This window comes from Bactrocera dorsalis, chromosome 3, assembly GCF_023373825.1.
Source record: "Bactrocera dorsalis isolate Fly_Bdor chromosome 3, ASM2337382v1, whole genome shotgun sequence".
In the NCBI taxonomy this organism is placed as follows: Eukaryota; Metazoa; Arthropoda; class Insecta; order Diptera; family Tephritidae; genus Bactrocera; species Bactrocera dorsalis.
The window spans coordinates 7164480-7187986 of NC_064305.1; the positions used below are offsets into that span (position 1 = coordinate 7164480).

Consider the following 23507-nt stretch of genomic DNA (forward strand, 5'->3'; position numbering starts at 1 on the left):
TATATTGGTAGCAATCTGGATATACATATATCTGGTATACATGCACGAAATTCATTAAATATTCAATTCACAATCAACAATTACATTTCCTTATATAATTTCACTTCAATTACCAACCGAATTTTCTCAATTACGTACTTCCGTTTCGTTATCACGACGTAACGCAACGTAACGCATTACCGCTGCTGTCATTTCAGACATTTCTCATTTTCTCTTTCCGATACATCTGGCAACAACGCAGATGACGTTTTCTTTCACTTGATCAAATTCGCTCTGCTGTTATTGAGCTGCGAAAGCTAAACGAAAATTGTTAAAATTTTATTGCAAATTAATTGTGAGTAATGTTTGAATTGGTATTAGCAGGCAGACGGTAAAATAATCGATTTGAATACATAGTGAAATTGTAATATTTAAATGAAAAATAGCAAATGTCTCGAGCGGCCGAATAAAAATTTCACTACGCGACTCCCATTTTCGGTTAGGGTCGTGGCTCGCGTGTTAAACATATGTGCGAGATAGAGAAAGCCACTGCTTGCGGCTGCATGTAGCAAGTGTGCGTGCGAACGAGCAGACAAGTGTTGTTTTATTTTTTTTTGTCGTTTTGGTGTAAAGTTGAAGAAAATTTTTGAGCAAAGAATTTAATAATGAGATAATCTTTGTATTTATCCAAATAACATCAGCGAAGTGAAAGAAAAGCCAAACAAATTGTTAATTGTTTATATAATTAATTGAATTTGAAGTAATTGTGTTGAGGAAGTGCGTGTTATGTGGCTAAATATCGATAAGTCGCAACAGCTGATGCATTGGTGCGTTTAATCTTTACTAGCAAACCCCCACGCCGGTGGGGCTTAAAGCATTATAACAAAAAAAGAAGCAAAAAACACGCCAGAGAGTGATTCACAAGTTTTAAGCAGGCGTAGCACCTTTCCAAAACTGCACTAGCTTATGCTTATTAATGTGGAATTTGTTGTTGAAATATTTGTGTGTCTATGAGATACGTGTGAAAGAAAGTTTCGTTTAGGAAGGCTTTTAGCTTTCTTCTTTTTTTTTGTTGCATGAATCGAAGGATTGATTGCTGTTGTCTTCTTGTGGATTACGGTGCTCGTGGCTGAGCGAAAGACGATTGCGACGACCACGACCACAACGACAACGACGACTATCGGACGGATCGGTTCTTGAAACGACCCGCTGCTGGTCATTTGGGAGAAGTTATACGTCTGATCTGGATATAATTGATGCATGATGGATGCTGGACAGCAAGAAACTAGACAGGTATGTATTATGTGTGCGTTCTTATCTATTTTTAAGCGACACACTTGCAACGAGCACAACAACATAAAACTGAAAAGATTTCAATATAGGAGTGTGTAAATACATATTTATCTATAATGTGCGTGTGCTCAATATGTATGCAAAACACCAGTATGCCAGCCCAGTCGTTGGCACTTGTTTACCCACGAAATTTCGTAGCGGCAGCATAAAGGCAAAAAATATGATATCATCAAATGTCAAACAGCATTTTTCGCTTTTTCGTCTAGTAGAAACTGTGAAGTGGAAGCGCATTGTATGCCACATTGCTGCTCATGTACTCCACATTCATTCATTCATGTAGTACATACACTTGTTGTAGATATGGGCGAGTATGCACGCTAACATTGTAGGTAGTAGTTTTTCAAGTTGATTTTAATTGTTGCAACTTGTGTACGCCTGCTGGCAGTATGCTATTAGATGCATTTAAGAAAATCTAAAAGCAATTAGGAAATCGAAAGCGTAAAGACCAACAATTGATAGCTGCGGTCATATTAACTCACCTATGTATATAACTAAATGTGTATATACATGCGTTAAATGATGGTTATATGTTAAATATAAATATATACCTTTGTCGGGTTCATTCTCTGTCCACCTACTTACTTACATACAAGCTTTGCAAGTTGTACGCTTTGCCGTAAGCGTTATGAGCCAAGCACCTGGCGAACCACCTACTCAATAAATATGTCAGCGACCAGTTTTTTACGTTTTTACCTTTAAATTGTTATTGTTTTTACATTTTTTATGTATGATAGGTTTTTATTTTGCTGTTCTTTATAACAGCTTAAGTGCTTCTAAAATGTAAAAAAGAAAATAACCCAGGCATGTTGTCATTTTAAATACTGTAACAACAACAAATTGTATTGTTTCCAATTTGGTTACAAATCAAATTGCTAGCCAAAGCAAAATTCATATGCGAATTTGCAATAATCCAATAACAAAAATTAGGTGAGTCAATGTATTATACGGAAAATTTTGCATATGCAAAAACAAAAAATTATGATTAAAAGAAAAGTGTAATGTCTTCACAATCGCGTAAGCTTTTTATTTTACCTACGCTGCTGATAGCCATCAGTCGATTTGGTTACACCCAAAAAGTGAGCACAGCTATGGCATGCCAAAAAGTCGCTGTTGTGCTTTGATTACCCTCCTCTTACGCCCTCTGCAGAGCATACAAAGAAAAAAATGCTGTTGTTGTTATTGGCATATAAATACCTTTTTGCTGCCGGGTCGGATTGTCGTTTATGCTGTTGATTATGTCAACATTGGTTATACGAAGTGCCTAACGCTCGAAAAAAATGTCGCGAAGTGGTGGTCAAAAGAGGTAGCGATGAACTTGCTGTGCACGTTATTAAGTATTATAATAATCAATTATAAAAGTAACAAAACGTGTCGATTATTGTCGACTATTGCAGAATAAATCATATTTATAATTTATATCTTAAAATTATATCTATTTTTTCTCCCTCCTCCCCGCTGTAGGCACATCATCGTGCTTCCGTGAAGTGGCTGCTCGCCAAAGCCTTCAACAATAATATTCCAGACAATTTGCGTGAACCCTTCTATACCGATCATGACAATCAGGAACGGCTGAAACCGCAAATTGTTGTGGAAATGGGAAATGCAACGCTATACTGCCAGACATTATCCAACATATATTCGGATCCGAATTATCAAAGTCTGAATCATTGGTCCATATTGCAGACATTGTCACGTAAGGGTGTGCCAGTCGCTGAGTCACCAGAGATGCCATTAACCGAAACGGTTTTGATACAAACAAATCCTTTGAGGATAGTAAGTATTAAATATTTTAGTTAAAAATATATTTAAAAGTTATGTTTTAGTGAAACAAGTATGTAAAAGTAACGAAAATCAAGTATCAACATCGCTTTTTATTGCATATATATTTAATCTTTGTCCTGCTTATCTTTCAGAACGCCCACATGTCCGTGATTCAATCACTAATGACTTTGTACGCAAAGGAAATAACTTCGGGCGATCGCATAGCTAACGCTGTTGCCAGGTGAGTGCCATAAAAATTGACAAAAAATAGCAGTTTAAACTAATTTCTTACTTTCTTACAGAATTACAGGTAATAATGGTCAAACGTTACCACACGATCAGCCATTCGATCAGCTGCTGTTGCTGTGGATCTCACATGCGTGTACTTCGTTGAAGAAACGTATAGCCCGTGATGTCGAATTGGGCGCAACGGATGAAAATGTAGCAAGCACATACCATTTTAAAGTTGTAAAAAATGTTACACTATTTATTTTTCTGCATCCACAGGGCGTGCGCCTACAAGTGCCCAACATTCCAGCAGTGCACGATTATCAGAGCTTATGTGATGGCGTTTGTTTAGCTTTATTTATATCGTATTATTGCCCGAAAGCGCTACCATGGACGCTTGTCCGTATTAATTACTTACCAGCCGTCGAGGATTCCGTACACAATGTGTCTTTAGTCAGCAATTTTTGTCAAAAACATTTGCCATATAATGTGTTCCATATGATGCCCGAAGATGTTACATACATGCGCAAGTGCGTACCTACAAATATATTCCTTCCTTTCATATTTTTAGCATTTACAAGTGTGCATCTTGTTTTTAATATTTGCATTTTCTATTTTTCACAGTTCAATGAAGCTGAATTTAGTTGTACTTTTGGCGGATTTATTTCTACTCTTCGAAATCCATCCTGCAAAATGTGTTTGCTATCCAGGCATGGATGCGCCAGGTAAATTGCTCTGCATTATGAGTTTTATTGTATGTATTTAAGTAGCTATTGCTATAATTAGCGCATTTCCACTTGTATTTATTATTATTTTGTTTTATTATTATTATTTTTTTTGGTTTTATTTGCACATCTGCTCATGAGCGCGCCTACAAATATGTTGGAAGCAAAGCAAACCGCCAAATAATACTGTAAAATATCAATTCTTTGAAGTTGTTACATATGTACATACGCTTCTTCTTTTTCTGTTCTACCTTTCGCGTACTTGTACTTTCAATACATTTGCACTTGCAAACAGGCAGACAATAGTGTTTGTTGGTCAGCAGCAGCTGTTGTGCATTTTGCAGTATGCAAAAAAACATAAACCTAGTGATGAGAAAGAAAATTTTTGTTTTAATTTTTCTTATTTCTATTCATAAATTTTTAAAATTGTGTTTTTAATTTTTTATAATTTTTGTTTTTAATTTTTTTTATAATTGTCATAATGTTTTATGTTTCTATGTTTTTTTGTTCCACTTTTTCATATGTTTTTATCTTTTTCTAATTTTTTTAATCCACAAAAAACATAAACTTATTAAAAAGTGAAATTGTTTTGTTTTAATTATTTTTTTAATTTGTTTTTTAATTTTACATATTTTTTATAATTTGGTTTATTTTTTATAATTATTGTTTTTATTGCTTTTCATTTTTTTCTATAATTTTTTAATTTTTTATATAATTTTTTTTATTTTTATTTTTTATAATTTTGCATTAAACTTTTGTATGTTTAATTTTTTTAATTTTAATAATTTTTTTTTAATATGTTTTCAATTTAATTTTTTTTAATTATTTGTTTTCTTAGTTTTTAACTGTTCCTAATGAATGGTTAACGTTTAATTAATTTTTTATAATTTTTTTTTAATTTTTTATAATTTTTTTTTTAATTTTTTATATTATATTTTTAATTTGGTTTTAAATTTTTATCTTTCTTTTTAATTTTTATAAATCTGTTCTTAAATTAATTTTGTTTTAGTGATTATTCTTTTAATTTTTTTAAATTTTTTCTTTTTGTTTTATTAATTTCTAACTGTTTCTATTTTTTTTAATGCAAAAAAAAAAATTAATAAAAAGTTAAATTTGTTTTATATTAATTTTTTAATTTTTATTTAATTGTGTTTTAAATTTATATATTTTTTTATAATTATAAATTTTAATTTTTGATATTATTTTTAATTTGTTGATTTTTTTTTAATTTTTTTTAGTTTTTTGATATTTTTTTTAATTTTTTTTTAATTTTTTTATTTTTTTTTTTATTTTTATAGATTTTTTCCTGTTTTTTTAGTTTTTATGTTTTCTTTCATTTTTTAAAAATTTTAGTTCAATCTGTTTTTAATTCGTTTAGATTTCTTTCTGTGTTTTTTTTTGTAATTTTTTGGAAAGTTTGAAGACTTTATAGTGTATAAAAATTACCAGTGTGAAAAGCTGAGTCGTCTGTCGGTATATATGCCCTCCGTTTTTGGGATCGTCTGGTCCCTCCTTCTATAAAATATCGATCTGAAATCCTGCACATGTCCGTTTCTCCCCAAGAAAGTACTATAGCTTATATGTAGTTGTCATACAAACTGACCGATCAAAATCAAGTTCTTCTATAGAAAACTTTGACACGATATTTTCACGAATTCCGCGTGGCTTATTGTCCAAGGCACCGGTACAATTTCCTTCCTACCATCCTTCCTTCTGTGCAAACGAAATTAACGATTTTCTTGAAGTTTTTTTTTTCAAATATAATATGTTTTTTAATTTTTTGAAATTTTTTAATTTAAATTTTTTGATTTTTTTTTTAATTTATTAAATTTTTTTTTAATTTTTTGGAAAATTTAATTTTTAAAATTTTAAAAAAATTTTTTTTTAATTTTTTAATTTTTTGAAATATTTAATTTTGAATTTTTTAAAAATTTATTTTTTTAATTTTTTGAAATTTTATTTTTTAATTTTTTAAAAATTTATTTTTTTAATTTTTTGAAATTTTATTTTTTAATTTTTTGAAATTTTATTTTTTAATTTTTTTTGTTTTTTATTTTATTTTTATTTTTTTTTTGTTTTATTTTTTTTTTTATCTTTTATGTCTCAACTTACTTATTACCCGTTAGTTTTTCAATATTTTTGTCATTTTCAAACAATTGCAAGTATTTTTTTCGTTTTAAAGTACTTCCTGATTTCAAAACTCTTAGATTACTTTGCTTTCAACTTGTCTAGGCACTCTCCCTACTAACTATTAACTCTATAAACTGTTCGGTGTACCTCCCACCGCAAATTGCCCACATGCTTAGGTATTAAATTTAATTAAGTAACGTTAAATGTAACTAAAATTTTAACCATTAATTGTTTAAAGTGAAAATTCAATGCAGTTACCAACACACTTATACCTAATCTCTCTTTCTCTGTATAAAAAATTACAAAAACAAAAAAAAAATTCAAAAAAATAATAATAATGACAAACAAAAACAACCGTGTGCCACACGCATTCTTGTAGAGATCATCAGTAAGCGTTACTTTGGCGTTAATGAGCATGGAATATGTCATCGCAGGGGTCTCACAATGCAGCCCGTCATACCAATTCCAGATCTGAGAAGCGATTCAGATTCGAATTATGGCTCGCCAACGAATCGACCTCCATTTCAAGGTCTTTAACAAATAAAACATAGAAAAACAGTATCAAAAAAAAAAATCCGTTAATATATTTGTTTAGCATTGTTATGTGTTGCATACATATGTATACTATATACTACATATTCTATATATAATTTTTCAATATTGTTGCAATTGTTTCAAATGCGTTGCAGTCCTTAATTAATTAATTAGTGCATGTTTTCGTTCATTTGTGCGCATTTCTACAAATTTTCGTTTAATTACGCACATAAACACCTGATTTTTTGCGTTCCAATGTTTTGCAGTTCAGTTTCTAATACATATATAGTTTTGTATGCGTTTATTCGAAGTTGATTTCATTCGCATTTTCCTTATGAATTCATCAGTTTTCATAATTTTTTGTCTCATGCGTAGCATTTCATGCAACAACAATCGCCATTGCTTAGTTCTCATTTCCTCTAGCATTAGCGTTTTTGGTGTGCCTTGCAACGCCGCGTCGGCTTTGCCACTCACTCATCTCCAAGCAAGCATCGTTCGGCAGCTTTAAGCACTCGGCAGCCACACTGTCTTGTTCAATTCAATTCTTAACAGCTTTGCCCAGCAAGCCGCACTTATTCGTTTACCGCAAATTAGCACACTACTAACTAACAAATAAGTCAAAGCGTTGAATGTGTGAAATTTAAGGTTTTTAAAAAATATACACAAAAAATTAAATTTAGCAAAATAATTGTTTAATGTTTTATATTGCAAAATCTCGCAAAAAAATGGTAAATATGTTGTTGTTGTCACTCAAAAAGTATCAGCCAAACCATTATTTTCAAATTACATATTTGAAACAGATTTTTGAATTTTCGAAAATATCGAAATTCGAATTCCTTTAATAATATTTCGCTTTCATTTGGTCTTTACTATGGTAACAGCAATTTATCAATTCCCTTTCCCTAGTAAATTCAAAAAACCTTTTTTCACATAAAAACTGTTTTGCTATAATTTTTTATAGTTACTTAGAATTTGTTAGTACATTTCTCTGCATTTTAATGTACATATATTTGGTCTAGTTAGTATAAACTTGAATAATAACAAATAATAATACTTAAAAAAATAATTTTTAAAAGTTTCGAATCTAAATTAATTTTTTTTTTAATTGGAATCATAACAGTTTTTAAATAAAAAAAATATATATGGTTAAAATTAAATTTAAAAAATCGTAATTATTAAAAAAAATGTTTTTTGAAATTTTTTAAAACCTTTTTTTTTTTTAATAACAGTAAATAGTATTATAAATAAAGATTAAAAAAATTATATATTTTTAAATTAAAGTATTAGTAATTTACGTCCATAATTTTTGAAATTTTGAAATCTGAATTTAATTTTTTTAAATTAAAAATAATATTTATTAAAAGTAGTTTTTAAAATTAAATTACAACTACAGTTTTTGAAATTTTGAAAATTCTACTTTTTTAAATTATAAAAATAATATTTTTATATATCTATAGGTTTTAGAATTTCAAATTAAATTTTTATAATTGTTAAAAAAATAGTTTTTTTTTAATAAAAATTATTTTCTTTTTTTAATTAGTTTAGTTTTTGAAAATTTTAAAATTATAATTTTTGTTTTTGAAAATTTTGAAATCAGAATCTCAAAACTAAATTTTTTTAATAAAAATACTTTATTTAATACAAATATTAGTATTTAAAAATAGTTTTTGAAATTTTGAAAGCGAAATAAAATATTTTAAAATTACAATAATAGTTGTAAAAATAGTTTTGATTATTTTTTTTTATTAAAATAAATAGTTTTTGAAAATTTGAAATATACTTTTTAATTTTTGAATTAAAAATAATAATTAATAAAAAATAGTTTTTGAAATTTTAGAATTTTAATTTTTTATATTAAAAAAATAATAAATATAAACGTACTGTGTTAAATTTTCAAATCTAAATTTGAATTTTGAAATCTAAAAATTTAGCTTTTCAAAAAAAAATATCAAAAATAATAACAAAAAAATAATTTTAATTATTATTTATTTAAAAATATATGTATATACCATATAAAAAAAAAATAGTTTCTCTCGCAAAATTAAAAAAAAGGAATAATAAAATAAACATTAAATAAAACAAAACGAAAAACTAATAAAAAATATTAATATAATGAATTCTCTACGAAAAAATTACATAAAATTTTTTATCAAAAATAAATTTCGAAACCAACATTAGAAAGAAAAATAATTCTCTGGTCTGATATTTTTTTATTTGAATTCTTGAAAAAAAAACTACTTTGCGCAGTTTCACTAATTTTTATTATATTTATTATATATATTTATGTTTATATATACATATATATATTTAATAATTTACTTTTATAATAATCTTAGTGTTTTGTAATTTATTTTGAGCTAGAAAAAATATTATTTAATAACAAAATTTTTGCTTGATATTTAAAATAACACTAGTTCGAATTTTCAATTTTTTTTTGTCTTAAACAAAGTTATTTTTGCATTTTCTTTAACTTCTGTGTTACATTTTTGCTAATTTAGTATTTGAAGTTTAATTTTGAAAACTAAAAACACGCTGTTGCGAGCCGCCATAATATTCTGAAATGCGATTTCAAATCTTTACTTAAATACCCTATGAGTTTAAGAAGTTCTTCGCAGAGATTTTTCAAAACTTCGAGTAAAGAAATTGGTTAAAAAAACTTTATCTAATAAATAATCTTTGCATTTACAACTGAAATATCCCTTAATCAATTTTAGAGCCCTTTTAACAAAGTGTTAGTAGAGTGAGCGCCTAAAAGTATGCTTGATTTTTATATATTTTTCATATATAATATAAAAATAACGAATTGTAAACTTCAATGTCTACTTTTAGGCGCATTTCAAATATTTCCCCCTAATTTTTGGCTTTCCCTAATTCGAAATATCGACCGAAAGTGGAAAATTAAACTTTAAATTCCGATGCACCTATTTTACCAATACTCCGTTGCAAAATTGCCATGCTGTTCTAACCTCAAAATCCCCGAATTACTCAAAACGCGCGCAATGCCTAACCAAAACTCATTTCTAACTGTTTTTGTCCGCACACGCACAATCCCCGAACACACCAGCTGACCCCTGCTGCCAAAAACAACAGTAATATACAATGAATTAACCCTAAACCAGCCATATCTTTCAAGTCATGAGTCCAAGTCTCTGCAAAGGTGGCTTAGGTCGTTTATGTTGAAAATAAAGCGTTAAACTTTTTTGTTTATTATTTTTCTTTTCTTTTTTTAGTTTCGAATTCGGCCTCGTCAGAAGTAGTGTATGGAAATAATACTGCAACAATAATGCAAAATGCGGGGTTAAGAAATTCGGAAAACGAAGGTAAACGACTACTTAGAAATAAAAGTTTGCGACAAAATAAAGTTGACTTTGAGGTTAGAATTATAATTGGTCTCAAAGTCCGCTTTATACACGCTATATTTTGTGCTATAATATTGTGCTATAATTATATGACAGTGAAAAGTTTTGAATTTGTAAATAACGAAAATGTACAAAATGCTGTGTAAAGCAAGCCAAAAAGCCCGTTTGCAGATTTTTTCGTTCAAAAGTTGTATTAAGTGTGTTTAAATATAATTTTGAGGTTATGTGTTTTTTACTATAATTTTTTTAATAATTTAAATTGTGTGTATATTTCTTTTTACAATTTAAATTTGCATAAATTTGTTTACATTTTGTCTCTAGCAACATATGTATGTACATTTATCGCTCGCACTTTAGCCACCTGCCTTCAGCTCCTCATTAATGCTTCTTATGTTCACCAGCAGAATTCTTTTTTAATTTGAACTTTTTTATTTCCAATTTTTCCACTTTTCGATTTTGCATTGCGTAGCATTTGTTGTTCATAAGTCACGTGGCGTTACAACCCTATCGTCGTTGCACTCACAACAACAACAACACAATCAACAGCAACAGGAGCCATTGGTTCCCGCACGTTTGCGTCAATCGAAAGAAAAATCAAATATCGAGACTAAGGCTGATGAAAGAGGTTTGTAAATAACTAACATATGTACCGTAAGAACTAACGTGCCGTTGGCCACACATACATACATATGCATATGTAGCTATATGCACGTATGTGCATGATTGTATGCTTGTATGTGTTACAAATTTTTTTGAAAAATTCTAATATTTTAACGCTTTTTAAGCTAGGCTTTCAAAAACGCTTCACTCTTGTTGATTTTCAAAACTGGAACTTGTATTTTAGTTGGTAATATTTTGTTAGACTGTTTTTTCAGACTTTTTTTTCAGTTTTTTCTGTTTGATTTTATTTTTCTGATCTTTTTGTAGAATGAAATATCAAAAATTTGGTTCAAAAATATTTTTAAGCAAATAATTTAATTTATTTTTTATATTTAATTTTCAAATGAGTATAAATTTTTCCGATTTTTTTTTTAATATTAAAGTTTTGAATTTTTTTAATTAAATATTAAAATTTCGATTTAAAAATATTTTTCCAGCAAACAATTTAATTCATTATTCACTATTCTGTTCAGTTTGTATTTCAAATTCAACATTTTCGAAAAAAAGTGCTCTAAAAATAGATTTTGCTTGCTAGAAAACAGTTTCTATACTTTCTTCATTGTTTTTTCAATTTCGTAATTGTAGTTTCGAGCGGACTTTTTCCAATATACTATATTTTAAAATATTTCTTGTTTTAGAAATACTTTTTTAACTTTCCGCTTACAAATTAATGGCATATATAGAATTATATTTTTTAATTTATTTCTAAAAAATGTATTTTTAATGGCTAGTTGATCAGTACCATAATATATAGGTGTGTTTGTTAATTATTTCCATCATTTAAAAAAAAAATATATTTTTTAAGATTTTTATATTTTATCATTATTATTTTTTTTAATTCTTCGATTAATTTTTATTTTATTTTGTTTTATTTTTAATTTTTTTTCCTATCCTTAATACTTTTTTTTGTATATTATTATTCTCTTTCTTTTTTTTCTTAAAAATATCCTTTTGTATTATAACTTTTTATTTTTTTTTAATTTTTTTATATTTTTTTTTATTTTTTTTATATATTTTTTATTTTTTTTTTTAATATTTTTGTACTTTACTTCTTTTTTATAATTTTTCCATTTTTTCATATTAATTTTTTTCTATTCTTATTACTTAATTTGTTTTATTATTTTATTTTTACATATTATTTTGTTTTTTTTTTCTGAAAAATATCATATTCTGTAATTATTTTTTATTATTAATTAAGTTTTTATTCTTTTTATTGTAATTTTTTGTTTTTTTCTTATTTTTTATATAGTTTTTAATGCGTTTCTAAATTTTTTTATTAGTTGTATTTTTGTTTTAATTTTTTTTCTATTATTATTTATATTTTATTTTTGTATATTATCATATTTTTGTATTATTCTTTTTTATAACATTTCTGTTTATTTCTATTTTTTTATGTTGTTTTATATTAATATTTATTTTTTAATTTTTTGATTTCTTCATTTTCACAAACATATTTTTTGTTGTCTTTTAAATTTTTTTTATTATTTTAATTTTTAATTATTATTATTTCATATTAATATATTTTTATTTATATTATTTTTAATTATTATTATTTTTCCATATTATTATTATTTTTACTCTTTTATTGATTTTTATTTTTTTTTAATTTTTATTTTTTTTTAATTTTTTGTATATTTTTTTTTAATTTTTATAAAAAAATATTTTTTTCTTTTCTGTAAATGTGCTTTCTAATTTTTCTATTAATTTTGTTTATATTTTTCATTACTTTTATTGTTTTTTTTTACTTAATTTTTTTTTTTTTCTATTTTCATATGTATTTTTTATATGTATTTTCCAATTTTTTTATTATATATGTTGGTTCTGAATAATTGTATTTTTTATTTTTTCATGTTATAATTATTTTGTAGTTTTAAATTATTATTTTTTAATTTTTAGTTTTTTCACTTTTTTATTTTTTTACTTTTTTTTTTTTGGAATATTTTGTTGTTTTTCTTTTTTAATATTTTTTTCAATACTTTTTGTTTTTTATGTATTTTTTTATTAGTTTTGGTTTTAAGTTATTATTTTTAACGGATAATTTGTTTTTTTATTTTTATACATTTTTTTATTATAATTTTTTCTTTTATATAAAGTGTTATTTTTTCGTTTTTGTGTTCCTAACTTCCTTAAAAATATTTTTTTTTATTTTCAAAAACTCCCTTTTTAAGCGCTTACTGAAAGTCTAGCTTAAATTTTTTGTAATTCTTGTATGAAACACCTGTCAATGTGTATGTGCGCGCTAATGCTTTGAGTTTGTTTTCTCAATTAAAGTCACATTTAGCTGCATTTTACTTATAATGTATAAGTCTTAGCTTACATTTACCATTTTCTTGAAACAGTTAACAAAGCTTTTTACACATTTTTAAATTTTCGCTTTTTTGAATCTTGGGAAATAACAGTTTTTTTTTTTTGTAAAAATTTTGTACAAAACAAGTTTTAGATTTTTTTAGTCTCTAATGCTTTTTAAAATCGTTGAAATTTACATATTTTCCAAACATATGTATTAACATCATTTACTCGTACAACAACACATACAAATTGTCAACACGTACATAAGCGTACTCTAAATATTAAAAACCAAACTCATTCCAATAAATTAGGTGATTACGTACCGGCAGGCAGACCCAGCAATTGGGAACAAAATCGGCGTCCTAGTTATGCAGGTAAATCCCTTGAAAAACGAAAAAAAGTACAAATAAAATATATATTCTATATATATTATTGTATAAATTTTTGTCCATACAACAACACCAAGAAAGTGGCAGGGAAATTAAGTGTTTGAAGTAAACAAAAATTTTAGTGTTAAAAGTTATATACATACATATGTATGTACATAGATATGTATGTATGTATATAGTATTTTTGAAAAAAAAAATTAAAATTTGAAAACTCAAAATTTAAATTTTTAAATAAAAAAATAATAAAATGTTATTGAGCCCAAAATTTTGTTTTTATTTATTTTATTTAAAATGAATAATATTAAAAAATATATTTCATATTAAAAAAAACGTTTGAAAATTTTAATTCAAAATTGAAAATTTAAAGTATAAAAATAATAAATATTATTGAGATCAAACAACTTTTTTTTAATATTTTTAATATTTTAAATATTTTGTTTTTTTTATATTTTAAATTAAAAAAAGTTAATAATAACAGAATATATTTTATATGAAAAAAAATTTAAAAATTTGAAAAATTCAAATTCAAATTTATTAATAATAGTAAACATAGTAATTTCAAAAAGATTTTCAATATTTAAAAAAAAAGACTGTCTACCGCTTTCTTGGTGTCATAAGTGTACTCGTACTCGTAACCCAGCTACTTATGTAGAAATTATTGGACATCACCAGTTTTATGCAACGTTTCACATTTACCGTTACTTGCACATGTGTTTTTGAAATATTTTATACAAACCGTTATTTGCACTTTTATACTCAATAAAATGCATGCTCTCTCATTTTCTCTTGTATTGTCTAACTGCAAAACGCAAAGTTATTTTTTGCTTATTTTTTATTGCATGTTCTTCGTCTTTTGTAGTTGCGCACTAATATTTTTTAGTTTCATCATCTCCATTCTTGTATAAAATAACTGTAAACACTTTGTAACATTTTCACACGCTTTACTGCGCATTTCAGGACGACGCTCACGCCGAAACTCATCCAGCGAAGACTCACAATTGACAATTGAGAATTTCGGTGGCTCTCAAGATCAATTGAATGCGGTCGGACGTTTTGAGCGCGAGCGTGAGCGTGAACGCGAACGCAAGCTATCCAATGTTAGTGTGGGTGAGTATTGAAAGAAATATTATTTAAACATAGCAGTAATAAAAATTTCACGAATTTTTTTTATTTTACATCTGCAGAACCCGCTGTCGCCGTACGCTCCTCCATTGCCGATGCACGCGGCACGCTACAACTTGGCTACGATACCGATTCGGGTTCGGAGAAACAGGATCGTGAGACCGAAAAATATTTAATGAAGCGGCATGCAAGGTATTACACAAAATTAACATTTAACCGTTATTTTGTTGAATCCTGAACTAAATGATCAAAGTCAAGCTCTTGTTTTAGTTTTCAAGATATCTTCACGAATTTTGGAATGAGATATTGACTAAAGCATTAATGTAATATTTGAAAAAATTGTTCAGATTAGACCACTATAGCATATGGCTGCCATACAAACTGAACGATCGGAATCAAGTATTTGTATGGCAAACTTTTTCAATTTAAGAGATATCGCCTAGAAATTTTGCATGGCTTATTACTTATGGGAATTGTCTATTCATCTAACAAATTGTTCAGATCGGACCACTATATTATATAGCTACCATGCAAACTGTCCGATCAAAATCAAGTACTTGTATGGAAAACTTTTTCAATTTAAGAGATATCGCCAAGAAATTTTGCATGGCTTATTACTTATGGCAATTGTCTAATCTCCTAACAAATTGTTCAGATCGAATCACTATAGCATATAGCTGACATACAAACTGGACGGTCGGAATCAAGTGATTGTATGGAAAACTTTTTCAATTCACGCGATATCTTCAAGAAATTTTGCATGGCTTATTACTTATGGCAATTGTCTATTCTCCTAACAAATTGTTCATATCGTACCACTATAGCATATGGCTGTTATACAAACTCACCGATCAGAATCAAATATTTGTATGGAAAACTTTTTCAATTTAAGAGATATCGCCAAGAAATTTTGCATGGCTTACTACTTATGGCAATTGTCTATTCTCCTAACAAATTGTTCATATCGTACCACTATAGCATATGGCTGTTATACAAACCGGACGATCGGAGTCAAGTATTTGTATGAAAAACCTTTTCAATTTAAAAGATATCGCCAAGAAATTTTGCATGGCTTATTACTTATGGCAATTGTCTATTCTCCTAAGAAATTGTTCAGATCGGACCACTATAGCATATGGCAGCCATACAAAGTGAACGATCAAAATCAAGTACTTGTATGGAAAACTTTTTCAATTTAAGAGATATCGCCAAGAAATTTTGCATGGCTTATTACTTATGGCAATTGTCTAATCTCCTAACAAATTGTTCAGATCGGACCACTATATTATATAGCTACCATGCAAACTGACCGATCAAAATCAAGTACTTGTATGGAAAACTTTTTCAATTGACGAGGTATCTTTCCGAAATTTGACATGGTTTATTGGCTAAGGCAAAGTTATAATCTCCAGACAAAATTTTCCGATCGGACCACTCTATCATATAGCTGTAGTACAAACTGAACGATCGGAATCAAGTGGTTGTTTGGAAACTTTATTTTTGCAGCATATTACAGCGAAGTTAAAGTTTTTTTATTTATTTTTTTTAATTTTTTTTTTAAATTTTTTTTTTAATTTTTTTTTAAATTTTTTTTTTAGTTTTTTTAAACTTTTTTAAAATTTTTTTATGCTCTACTTCTCTTCCCTCCCCCCAGCACCGATAATGTCAACATGAATGCCTCCAATACTCAACTGAACAGCATTGTCAGCACGGTTAGCAGTCCGATGCCCTCGACACGCCGTCAACACCCCATTGAAAAAGACAATCTGGAAGAGCAGTATGCCGAACGCAAGGACAGCAGCACGAATGATTATGAGCAAACGTTGACCAGACGCTCAACACAAAGTTCTGGCTCAAGCAAAGTGGAGGCTTGGAATAATAGTAAAATTGGTGCGTAGCATTTGAACTTGTTGGCTGAAAGATAAACTAATAATATATCTATATTTTTATATGATTAGATCCCTACGACGATGATCTGCGCACGCTGGAGAACGCTTCCAAATTGTCCAATATACGCATGAAACTCGAAGAGAAGCGTTTACGCATCGAACAGGATAAGCGACGCATTGAAATGGCCTTGTTGCGTCATCAGGAAAAGGTAACATTTTCAATGTTCGGTATTTATACTATATAATCTCTTACTAACCGTTAATCACCTAACTCAACGTACTTACGCATTAAATTTAAAGCTTGCACGCGAGGATTTGGATGCCTCGTCGGAGGTGTTGAAATGGGAGACATTGAGTAACGATTCCAATCGCACGCCAGATCTTGATCCGCTCGACTTGGATAAGTATCAGGTAGCGCTTGTCTTTCATATTTAATATTGCTGAATTTAACTTGTTTTTTATCTGAATATGTACTTATTTATGTTTAATTGAAATGCTAACTAACCAACCCTTAAATTTATTAACACCTCTCTCTCTTTGTTGTCGTTGTTGTTGTTGTACTTCTCTAATACAGCAAAGTCTGGCTATTATGAATATGAATTTACAGGATATACAACAGGATATTCAAAAGCTAACAGTCCAACAAAACCAAATACAAGCACAACAATTGCAAGCGCAACAACTGATGCACGCACAGCATATGGCCAACATGTTGAATCAGGTAGTCGAAGTAAAAAACACAAAAAAAAAAAAAACGTAAAAGTGAGGTTAAGGTGCGCAAATTTGGCTCGCGTATCAGTAGAGTAGTTTTTTATAACAATAACTCTCGATTAGCTCTGTGAAAATGCGGTTTTTATAGAAAATTTTCTATTATTCACATTGTTTTTCTGCGAAGTAACATTCGCGAGTTTCATATAAAAATTAAACTATTTGTGAAAAGTTAAATGAAGTGTTTAAAAAAGAAGACAAAATGTCAACTTCGCTTGCACCGAAGCTAGAATACCCTTCACAGGTGCATTTTTATAGCATGAACGCCATAAAATGATATTTTTCTTGATTTTGATGTGGCAATTTGTATAACAGCTATATGCTATAGTAGTCAGATCTGAACAATTTTCTCGGATATTGTAGGGTTGCGTTGGACAAAAAACTATGCCGAATTTGGTGACGATATCTCGTCAAATAAAACAGTTTTCCATACAAGGACTGGATTTTGATAGTACATTTTGTATGACAGCTATATGCTAAAGTGGTCCAAACTGAAAAATTTGTTCGGAAATTATGCCACTGTCTTGGAAAATAATTCTTACCAAATTTTACGAAGATATCATGCAAATAAAAACTTTTTTCATACAAAAACTTAATTTTGACGGATCAGTTTGTATGACAGCTATATGATATAGCGGTCCGATATCGCCGGTTCCAACAAATGAGCAGCTTCTTGACGCGCAAAAGGGCGAATCCGAAATTTCAGATCAATATCTCATAATTTGAAGCACTTATTTCCGTTAAATGTTTTCTTAGAAGTCAATTTTCCTTTTAAGTTTTTCGAAAAACTACTTTTTAGATCGAAATTCGCAATTTTTTAGATTGCTCTTTTAAGAGAGATAATAGTAGAACAAATATATTTACTATTTTGTTTTTTAAATAATTAGCATAATGAAATGAGTTACCTAAAAAAGTTTTTAAATTTTTTTTTTATGATTTTGGAAGAGTTTTATTCGTTATATACATATAAAGTACCGTTATCCAATTTTTCAACTTTTGAGCTTCAATTATTTTACGCACGACCTTAATCGATTTTCTAAGACTTAGGTAGAGTTTTAGGCATACCAAATCAAGTACCGTTATCCGAAGTTCGAATTTTCGAGGCTTTATATAATATTTTACTTCCCGAGCCCTTAAAATATTTGGCAGTCCAGTAATTATTTCTAATTTTTTTTTGCTATGCCGTGGAATATTCAAAACAAAAAATTAAAAAACAGTGGGGACTATTGGGTAGACCCTGAAATTGCATACTTTCAGGCGCTACCACTTTTTAAATCAGTTTTTAAGCTTGAATGCAACGATTGCTTAAGCTACTCATTAATGCAGTTACGCTTCAAAATGCTAGCCACAAATCGAGCGATTTATGAGTTGGACTAATTTTTGAGGTTATAAAGCATGGTTGTTTTTTATTATTTTTTGTTGTTTTTTTTGCAAAAATTGAACCTAACGCTTATATTTACAAATAATTTAAATTATTAATTACATTATTAATAAGATCATTAAAAATTTAATATAAATTTATAAAAAATAAAAAAAAATTAAGAATGAAAAAAAACTATAAAAAACTTAAAATAATTTATAACAAATTTGAAAAAACCACGCAAAGAGAAAAATTGTGAAAAAATATAACAAAAAATTATTTTATTTTTTTTTTAATTTTTATAATTTTTTTCACAAATTTTCGTTTTTTTATTAATTTTGAAATTAATTTTAAATTTTTTTAAACTTATTTAATTTTTTTTTTAATTTTTATAATTTTGTTTTTAAATTTTTACAATTTTTTGAATTTAAAAAAAAATTTTTTAATATATTTTTTCAATTTTTATATTTTGATACTTTTTTTTAAATTTCTAATTTTTTTTTAATTTTTAAAATTTTTTTAATTTTTATATTGTTTTTTAATTATTATTATAATTTTTTTTTAATTCATGCAACTTAATTTTATGACCTTAAATTTATGGAAAATAGTTTTTGTTTTTAAAACCACATTTTTGTGTGGCAAACCGCAACTACCACTAATGCCTAAACGCCTCAAACCCAATGTGCGCACTTACAACAATAATTGTTTTTGTTTCTATTTATTTCTTGTGTTTCATACACGCATAACTGTAAACTAAAAACTAATATAACATACACACCTCTAACCCGCCGCAGCCACCGTACGGTTCACAACAACATCTCAGCGACAATTTCAATCAAATGCAAATGCAACAACAACAGCACAATTTCGGTTCGACACCACATCTTGCACATTCCCCATACAATCCACATGCCAATCTCTACAACTCGCGTCCGCCCAGTCGCGATCCCTACCAACAACAACAACAGCAACAAATGCCATCAATGCCAATGCAATATATAAACGAACACGGGCAATATGTGTCGCCACAGCAGCCGCCACCAATGATGCAACAACAACCACACTATATGCAACCACAGAAGTTATATAACGATAATATGGTTCCTTACAACAACCACGTATACGGTGGACCACCCGGTCCGCCACAATACGCACCACACCACAACCAAACGCCACCACAATACATGAATCGGGCCAGCATGTACGATGATTACGGCCGTGATCCGAGCTCACCACAACCGAATCCCATGTATCCGCATGAAATGTCGCCGCAACCAGCGCAACCGCAACGACGGACGTGGAATCAGTCGGTGTACGAGCAGCAGCAACAACAACAACAGTATCAGCAGTCGCAAGCGCCTTTGGTGGATGTGAATGCCTGGCAACAGCAAAAGCAACGTTCAACGCTGCCCATGGACGGCAACTACACTTGGAAGAAGTCCAATCAAATGGCGGGCAACAGTGGACGTGAAGGTGGATTTGTGTTGCACCAAAACGATGGCGGTGGTGAGTATCAGCATCTCTTCCGCTCCTCACCGCAGCACATGCAACACAACAGCAACGATGGCGGCGGCGGCGGTGGCGGTGGCGGTCTGCAGCGTCAACACTCCATCACCAATATGCCAATGACAACGAAACAAGCGCCGCCAACAGCGGCGACGTCTTCCTCAAATTCTTCGGGTGGCCAACAAATGTGCGATGATATGATGGCGCCACAGAGCATATGCTTTATTGGCGATGAGGATGATGTGGAGGAGTTGGAACGTAATATAATCGAATCGATGCAGCATACGCGCATCGCCGACTATGCACACCAGCAGCAGCAGTATCAAATGCAGCAGCAGCAACAGCAACAACAACAGCAACACTATCAACAGCACGGCAGTGACGGCAGCTACGACGGTGGCAACGAGCTGTTGCCGCAAAAGTTGCACATAACCAGCGGCAACCTCACCTATCGCATACCGTCGCCGTCCAGACCCGCTGTCAACGCCAACAGTTTTCAGGTAATGCATGCTATAGCAATATATTGACCGTTATTATATAATTATGCTCGAAACACACTCTAACAGGATCCACGCGATGCGAAAACCGAGAAAGGCTTTTACATTTCATTCGACGATAACCAACCCAAGCGCCCGAAACCACCCTTGCGTGCGAAACGTTCGCCGAAGAAGGAGCGTAGCATGGATAGCACCGATCACCAGGCGGTGTCCGGCATCAAAATGGAACCACTCAATCGTTCGCACAGCATCAGCGAAGACAACAACCCAACCTACAATGGTGGCACGCTGTTGCGTCAGTACGCCGGTGGCGTTGGCAATATGGATACGCTTAAGAATGGTGGCAAAATGAACGACATTAATACGGCTACATACAATAAGTACACGGATGCGCCTATACAGTTACGCCATGATGACCTCAATAGCCAAAAAGCGCCAGTAGCGCAACCACGTTCGCCCGTACATCAATTCAGTGTGTCTGCGACGGCGGCGGCACTGTCGTCCTCACCGCCCATAACGCGTAGTCATCAAACTACAAATGCTGCCGGTGCGGGTGGTAGCAGTAGTCAGGCGAAGGCGTTGGTCATCGGCACCGATGTGAGCAACTTGGATCGGGTAAGTGGTGGAAATGTTTTTGAGTGTTCTGAACAGGATTTATAAAGTTTGCCACGAAGTTTGTATATAAAATGATCAGCAGGATGACCTGAGTCGATTCAGTTATGTCTGTCTGTGTGTATATTCGCAAACTAGTACTCAGTTTTCGAGATATTGATCTGAAATTTTGCACACGCAATTTTTTTCCCAAAAAGCTGCTCATGTGTCGGAACCGCCGATATCGGACCACAATATCACATAGCTGGCACACAAACTGAACGATCGGAATCAAGTGGTTGTATGAAAACTTTTTCATTTTACGAGATATCTTCACGAAATTCGACATGGGTTAATACCTAAAGCATTAAAGCATTTTCCGAAGAAATTATTCAGATCGGATCGCTATAGCATATAGCTGTCATACAAACTGAACAATCCCAATAAAGTGCATGTATGAAAAACTTTTTCTTTCGACGAGATAAATATTTTTTTTTATCACTTTAACACATATTAGAAACCTCTTAAGTAACCCTCCGCATTTATTATCTTCCACATAAACTTCAGCGTTCTTTTTTTTACTTGTAACATTTTCTTATTAAAAATTCCACATTCCGCTCACACCCAGGAATCTATCGATGAAATGGAGCGTCGCAAAGAAAAAATCATGCTGCAGTCACTACAGCGCCGCCAACAGCAAGAGGAGGCGAAGGCGCGTAAAGAAATCGAAGCGGCACGCAAGCGTGAAATGGAGCGTGAGAAGGAAGAGGAGAAGGCGCGCAAGAAAGAAGAACAAATGGCGCGACGAGCGGCAATTTTGGAACAACATCGATTGAAAAAGGCCATCGAAGAGGCCGAACGGGAGGTAAGCAAAGCGGAAATATAACAACAAATAAAATGAACATCAATGTTTGGCTTTTTACATATTTAATTTTATTTGGAATTAAATTTTTTGTAAATTAATTTCTTTTTGATTAAAATTTTTTCGTTAATTGTGTTTATTATTATTCAGTGGTGAACTCACCTTTATTTCCGAACTCACTTGTTATAAAATTTTTTTAAAAGAATAGGTTTTCGGAATACTCTTTTTATTAACTTTACAAACGTTTTCAATGTTTACAAAATGTAAATTTGGACGGATATTCCAATCGGCGGCGGAATCGACGACCGTTGATGTACGTGGGAGGAAACGAAAAGAAAAAAGGCGATGCTGCGAAAGCGTATGCGCACAAGCGTTGAGTCCCTTGCGGAAGCCAAAAACGAAGTGTGTCTGGCTGGAGTTGTCCGTCCCTTTTTTTTTTTGTGTTCTAGTTGGAAGTGTGGTGTCACGTTTGAGTGTATTGGTGTGATGTGGAAGGTGAGTGGTGAGTGTGGTGTGCTGTTATGGTGATTTTGTGTGTTGAAATGTGGTGTGGCTGTGTTTTCATGATAGGGTAAGCCGAGAGTCATTTAGACATCCCGGCCCCCCTAGGCAAATTATTAGCCTAGTAGCCTTTGCAACTGCTGCAATGTGGCCACCACGTTACTAAGCCCAGTGGTTGGCGAGACCGCGGCCTGGGTTGACGCCGCCGCGTAGAGGTATTGTGTTGTTGGCGCCGAGTGCGTGTTCGGGATTCTGGTGGTGGCTCAGCTCTTCGTGTTCGTGCAGCACGGTTTCGCCTGCGGTCGTCGGGTCGTAGCACGACTGGAGGGGGCAAGTAATGGTCTGCCGTCCCGATGAAGGAGCGTGTGATGTGGCCGCATGCATATTGGCACGTATACCCGGATGTACACTCCGATGTGGAGTGGGTAGGTGCCAGACAATTTAGGCAGTGGCCATGTGCCTGTACAATCTGCTGGCGGAGCGGAGCAGCATCCTCTTAAAAATGCCGCAATGCGGCAACCTGTGGGGGCGGCGGCAAAGCGGGCATCGGAGGCGCTGTGGGTCTGCTGGCACCGGCGTCGGATTTGCGCGTGTTGCACTTCGGGCAACAGTTGGTTGCGTCGCAGAAGCCGTGGGGGTTTTAAGTGGGTCTTGCACCATGGAGACTAGCTTTGCTAGGAGCAGAGCGCCACAGAGTTCAAGTCGTGGTAGACTTATGGTTTTTTAGAGGCGCAACTTTTGCTTTTGCCACTAGTAGGTGGCTTGTAGTTGCAATATCGCTTTGGGTGCGCACATATATAGCGGCACAATATGCCTTTTCAGAGGCGTTCGCAGAAGCCGTGTAGTTCCACTTTGTATTCGGGGGAATAATTTACCCACCGTGGAATTTGTATCTGCGAAATGTCTTTTAGGTTATTAGCGAACTGGGACCAATCTTTCTAAGCGAAAGAGGTTTCACATTGTTCGTCCCAGTCAGTTCCGTCTAGCCATAATTCTTGAATCAG

The 23507-nt window shown here is 31.1% G+C and overlaps 1 protein-coding gene across 19 annotated transcripts in view; it reads left to right on the forward strand.

Moving 5' to 3' along the window:
- Window positions 1-213: 213 nt before the first annotated feature.
- LOC105226827 (patronin) overlaps window positions 214-23507 on the forward strand; it is a 42781-nt gene continuing 19487 nt past the window's right edge. For 11 of the 19 annotated variants that reach the window (XM_011205895.4, XM_011205897.4, XM_011205905.4 and 8 more), the window contains exons 1-19: window positions 244-1272; window positions 2794-3105; window positions 3246-3334; window positions 3396-3534; window positions 3601-3851; window positions 3946-4046; window positions 6556-6705; window positions 9941-10030; window positions 10539-10694; window positions 13330-13392; window positions 14365-14514; window positions 14592-14721; window positions 16184-16419; window positions 16488-16627; window positions 16719-16829; window positions 16993-17139; window positions 19341-20552; window positions 20619-21164; window positions 21769-22005. In XM_011205895.4, the coding sequence (XP_011204197.2) occupies window positions 1240-1272; window positions 2794-3105; window positions 3246-3334; window positions 3396-3534; window positions 3601-3851; window positions 3946-4046; window positions 6556-6705; window positions 9941-10030; window positions 10539-10694; window positions 13330-13392; window positions 14365-14514; window positions 14592-14721; window positions 16184-16419; window positions 16488-16627; window positions 16719-16829; window positions 16993-17139; window positions 19341-20552; window positions 20619-21164; window positions 21769-22005 (4293 nt within the window). In that variant the 5' untranslated portion in view covers window positions 244-1239. Of the gene's footprint in view, window positions 1273-2793; window positions 3106-3245; window positions 3335-3395; window positions 3535-3600; window positions 3852-3945; window positions 4047-6555; window positions 6706-9940; window positions 10031-10538; window positions 10695-13329; window positions 13393-14364; window positions 14515-14591; window positions 14722-16183; window positions 16420-16487; window positions 16628-16718; window positions 16830-16992; window positions 17140-19340; window positions 20553-20618; window positions 21165-21768; window positions 22006-23507 lie in introns of all 19 variants that reach the window. The other 8 variants (XM_019990546.3, XM_019990547.3, XM_029550423.2 and 5 more) reach the window with 7 other exon arrangements.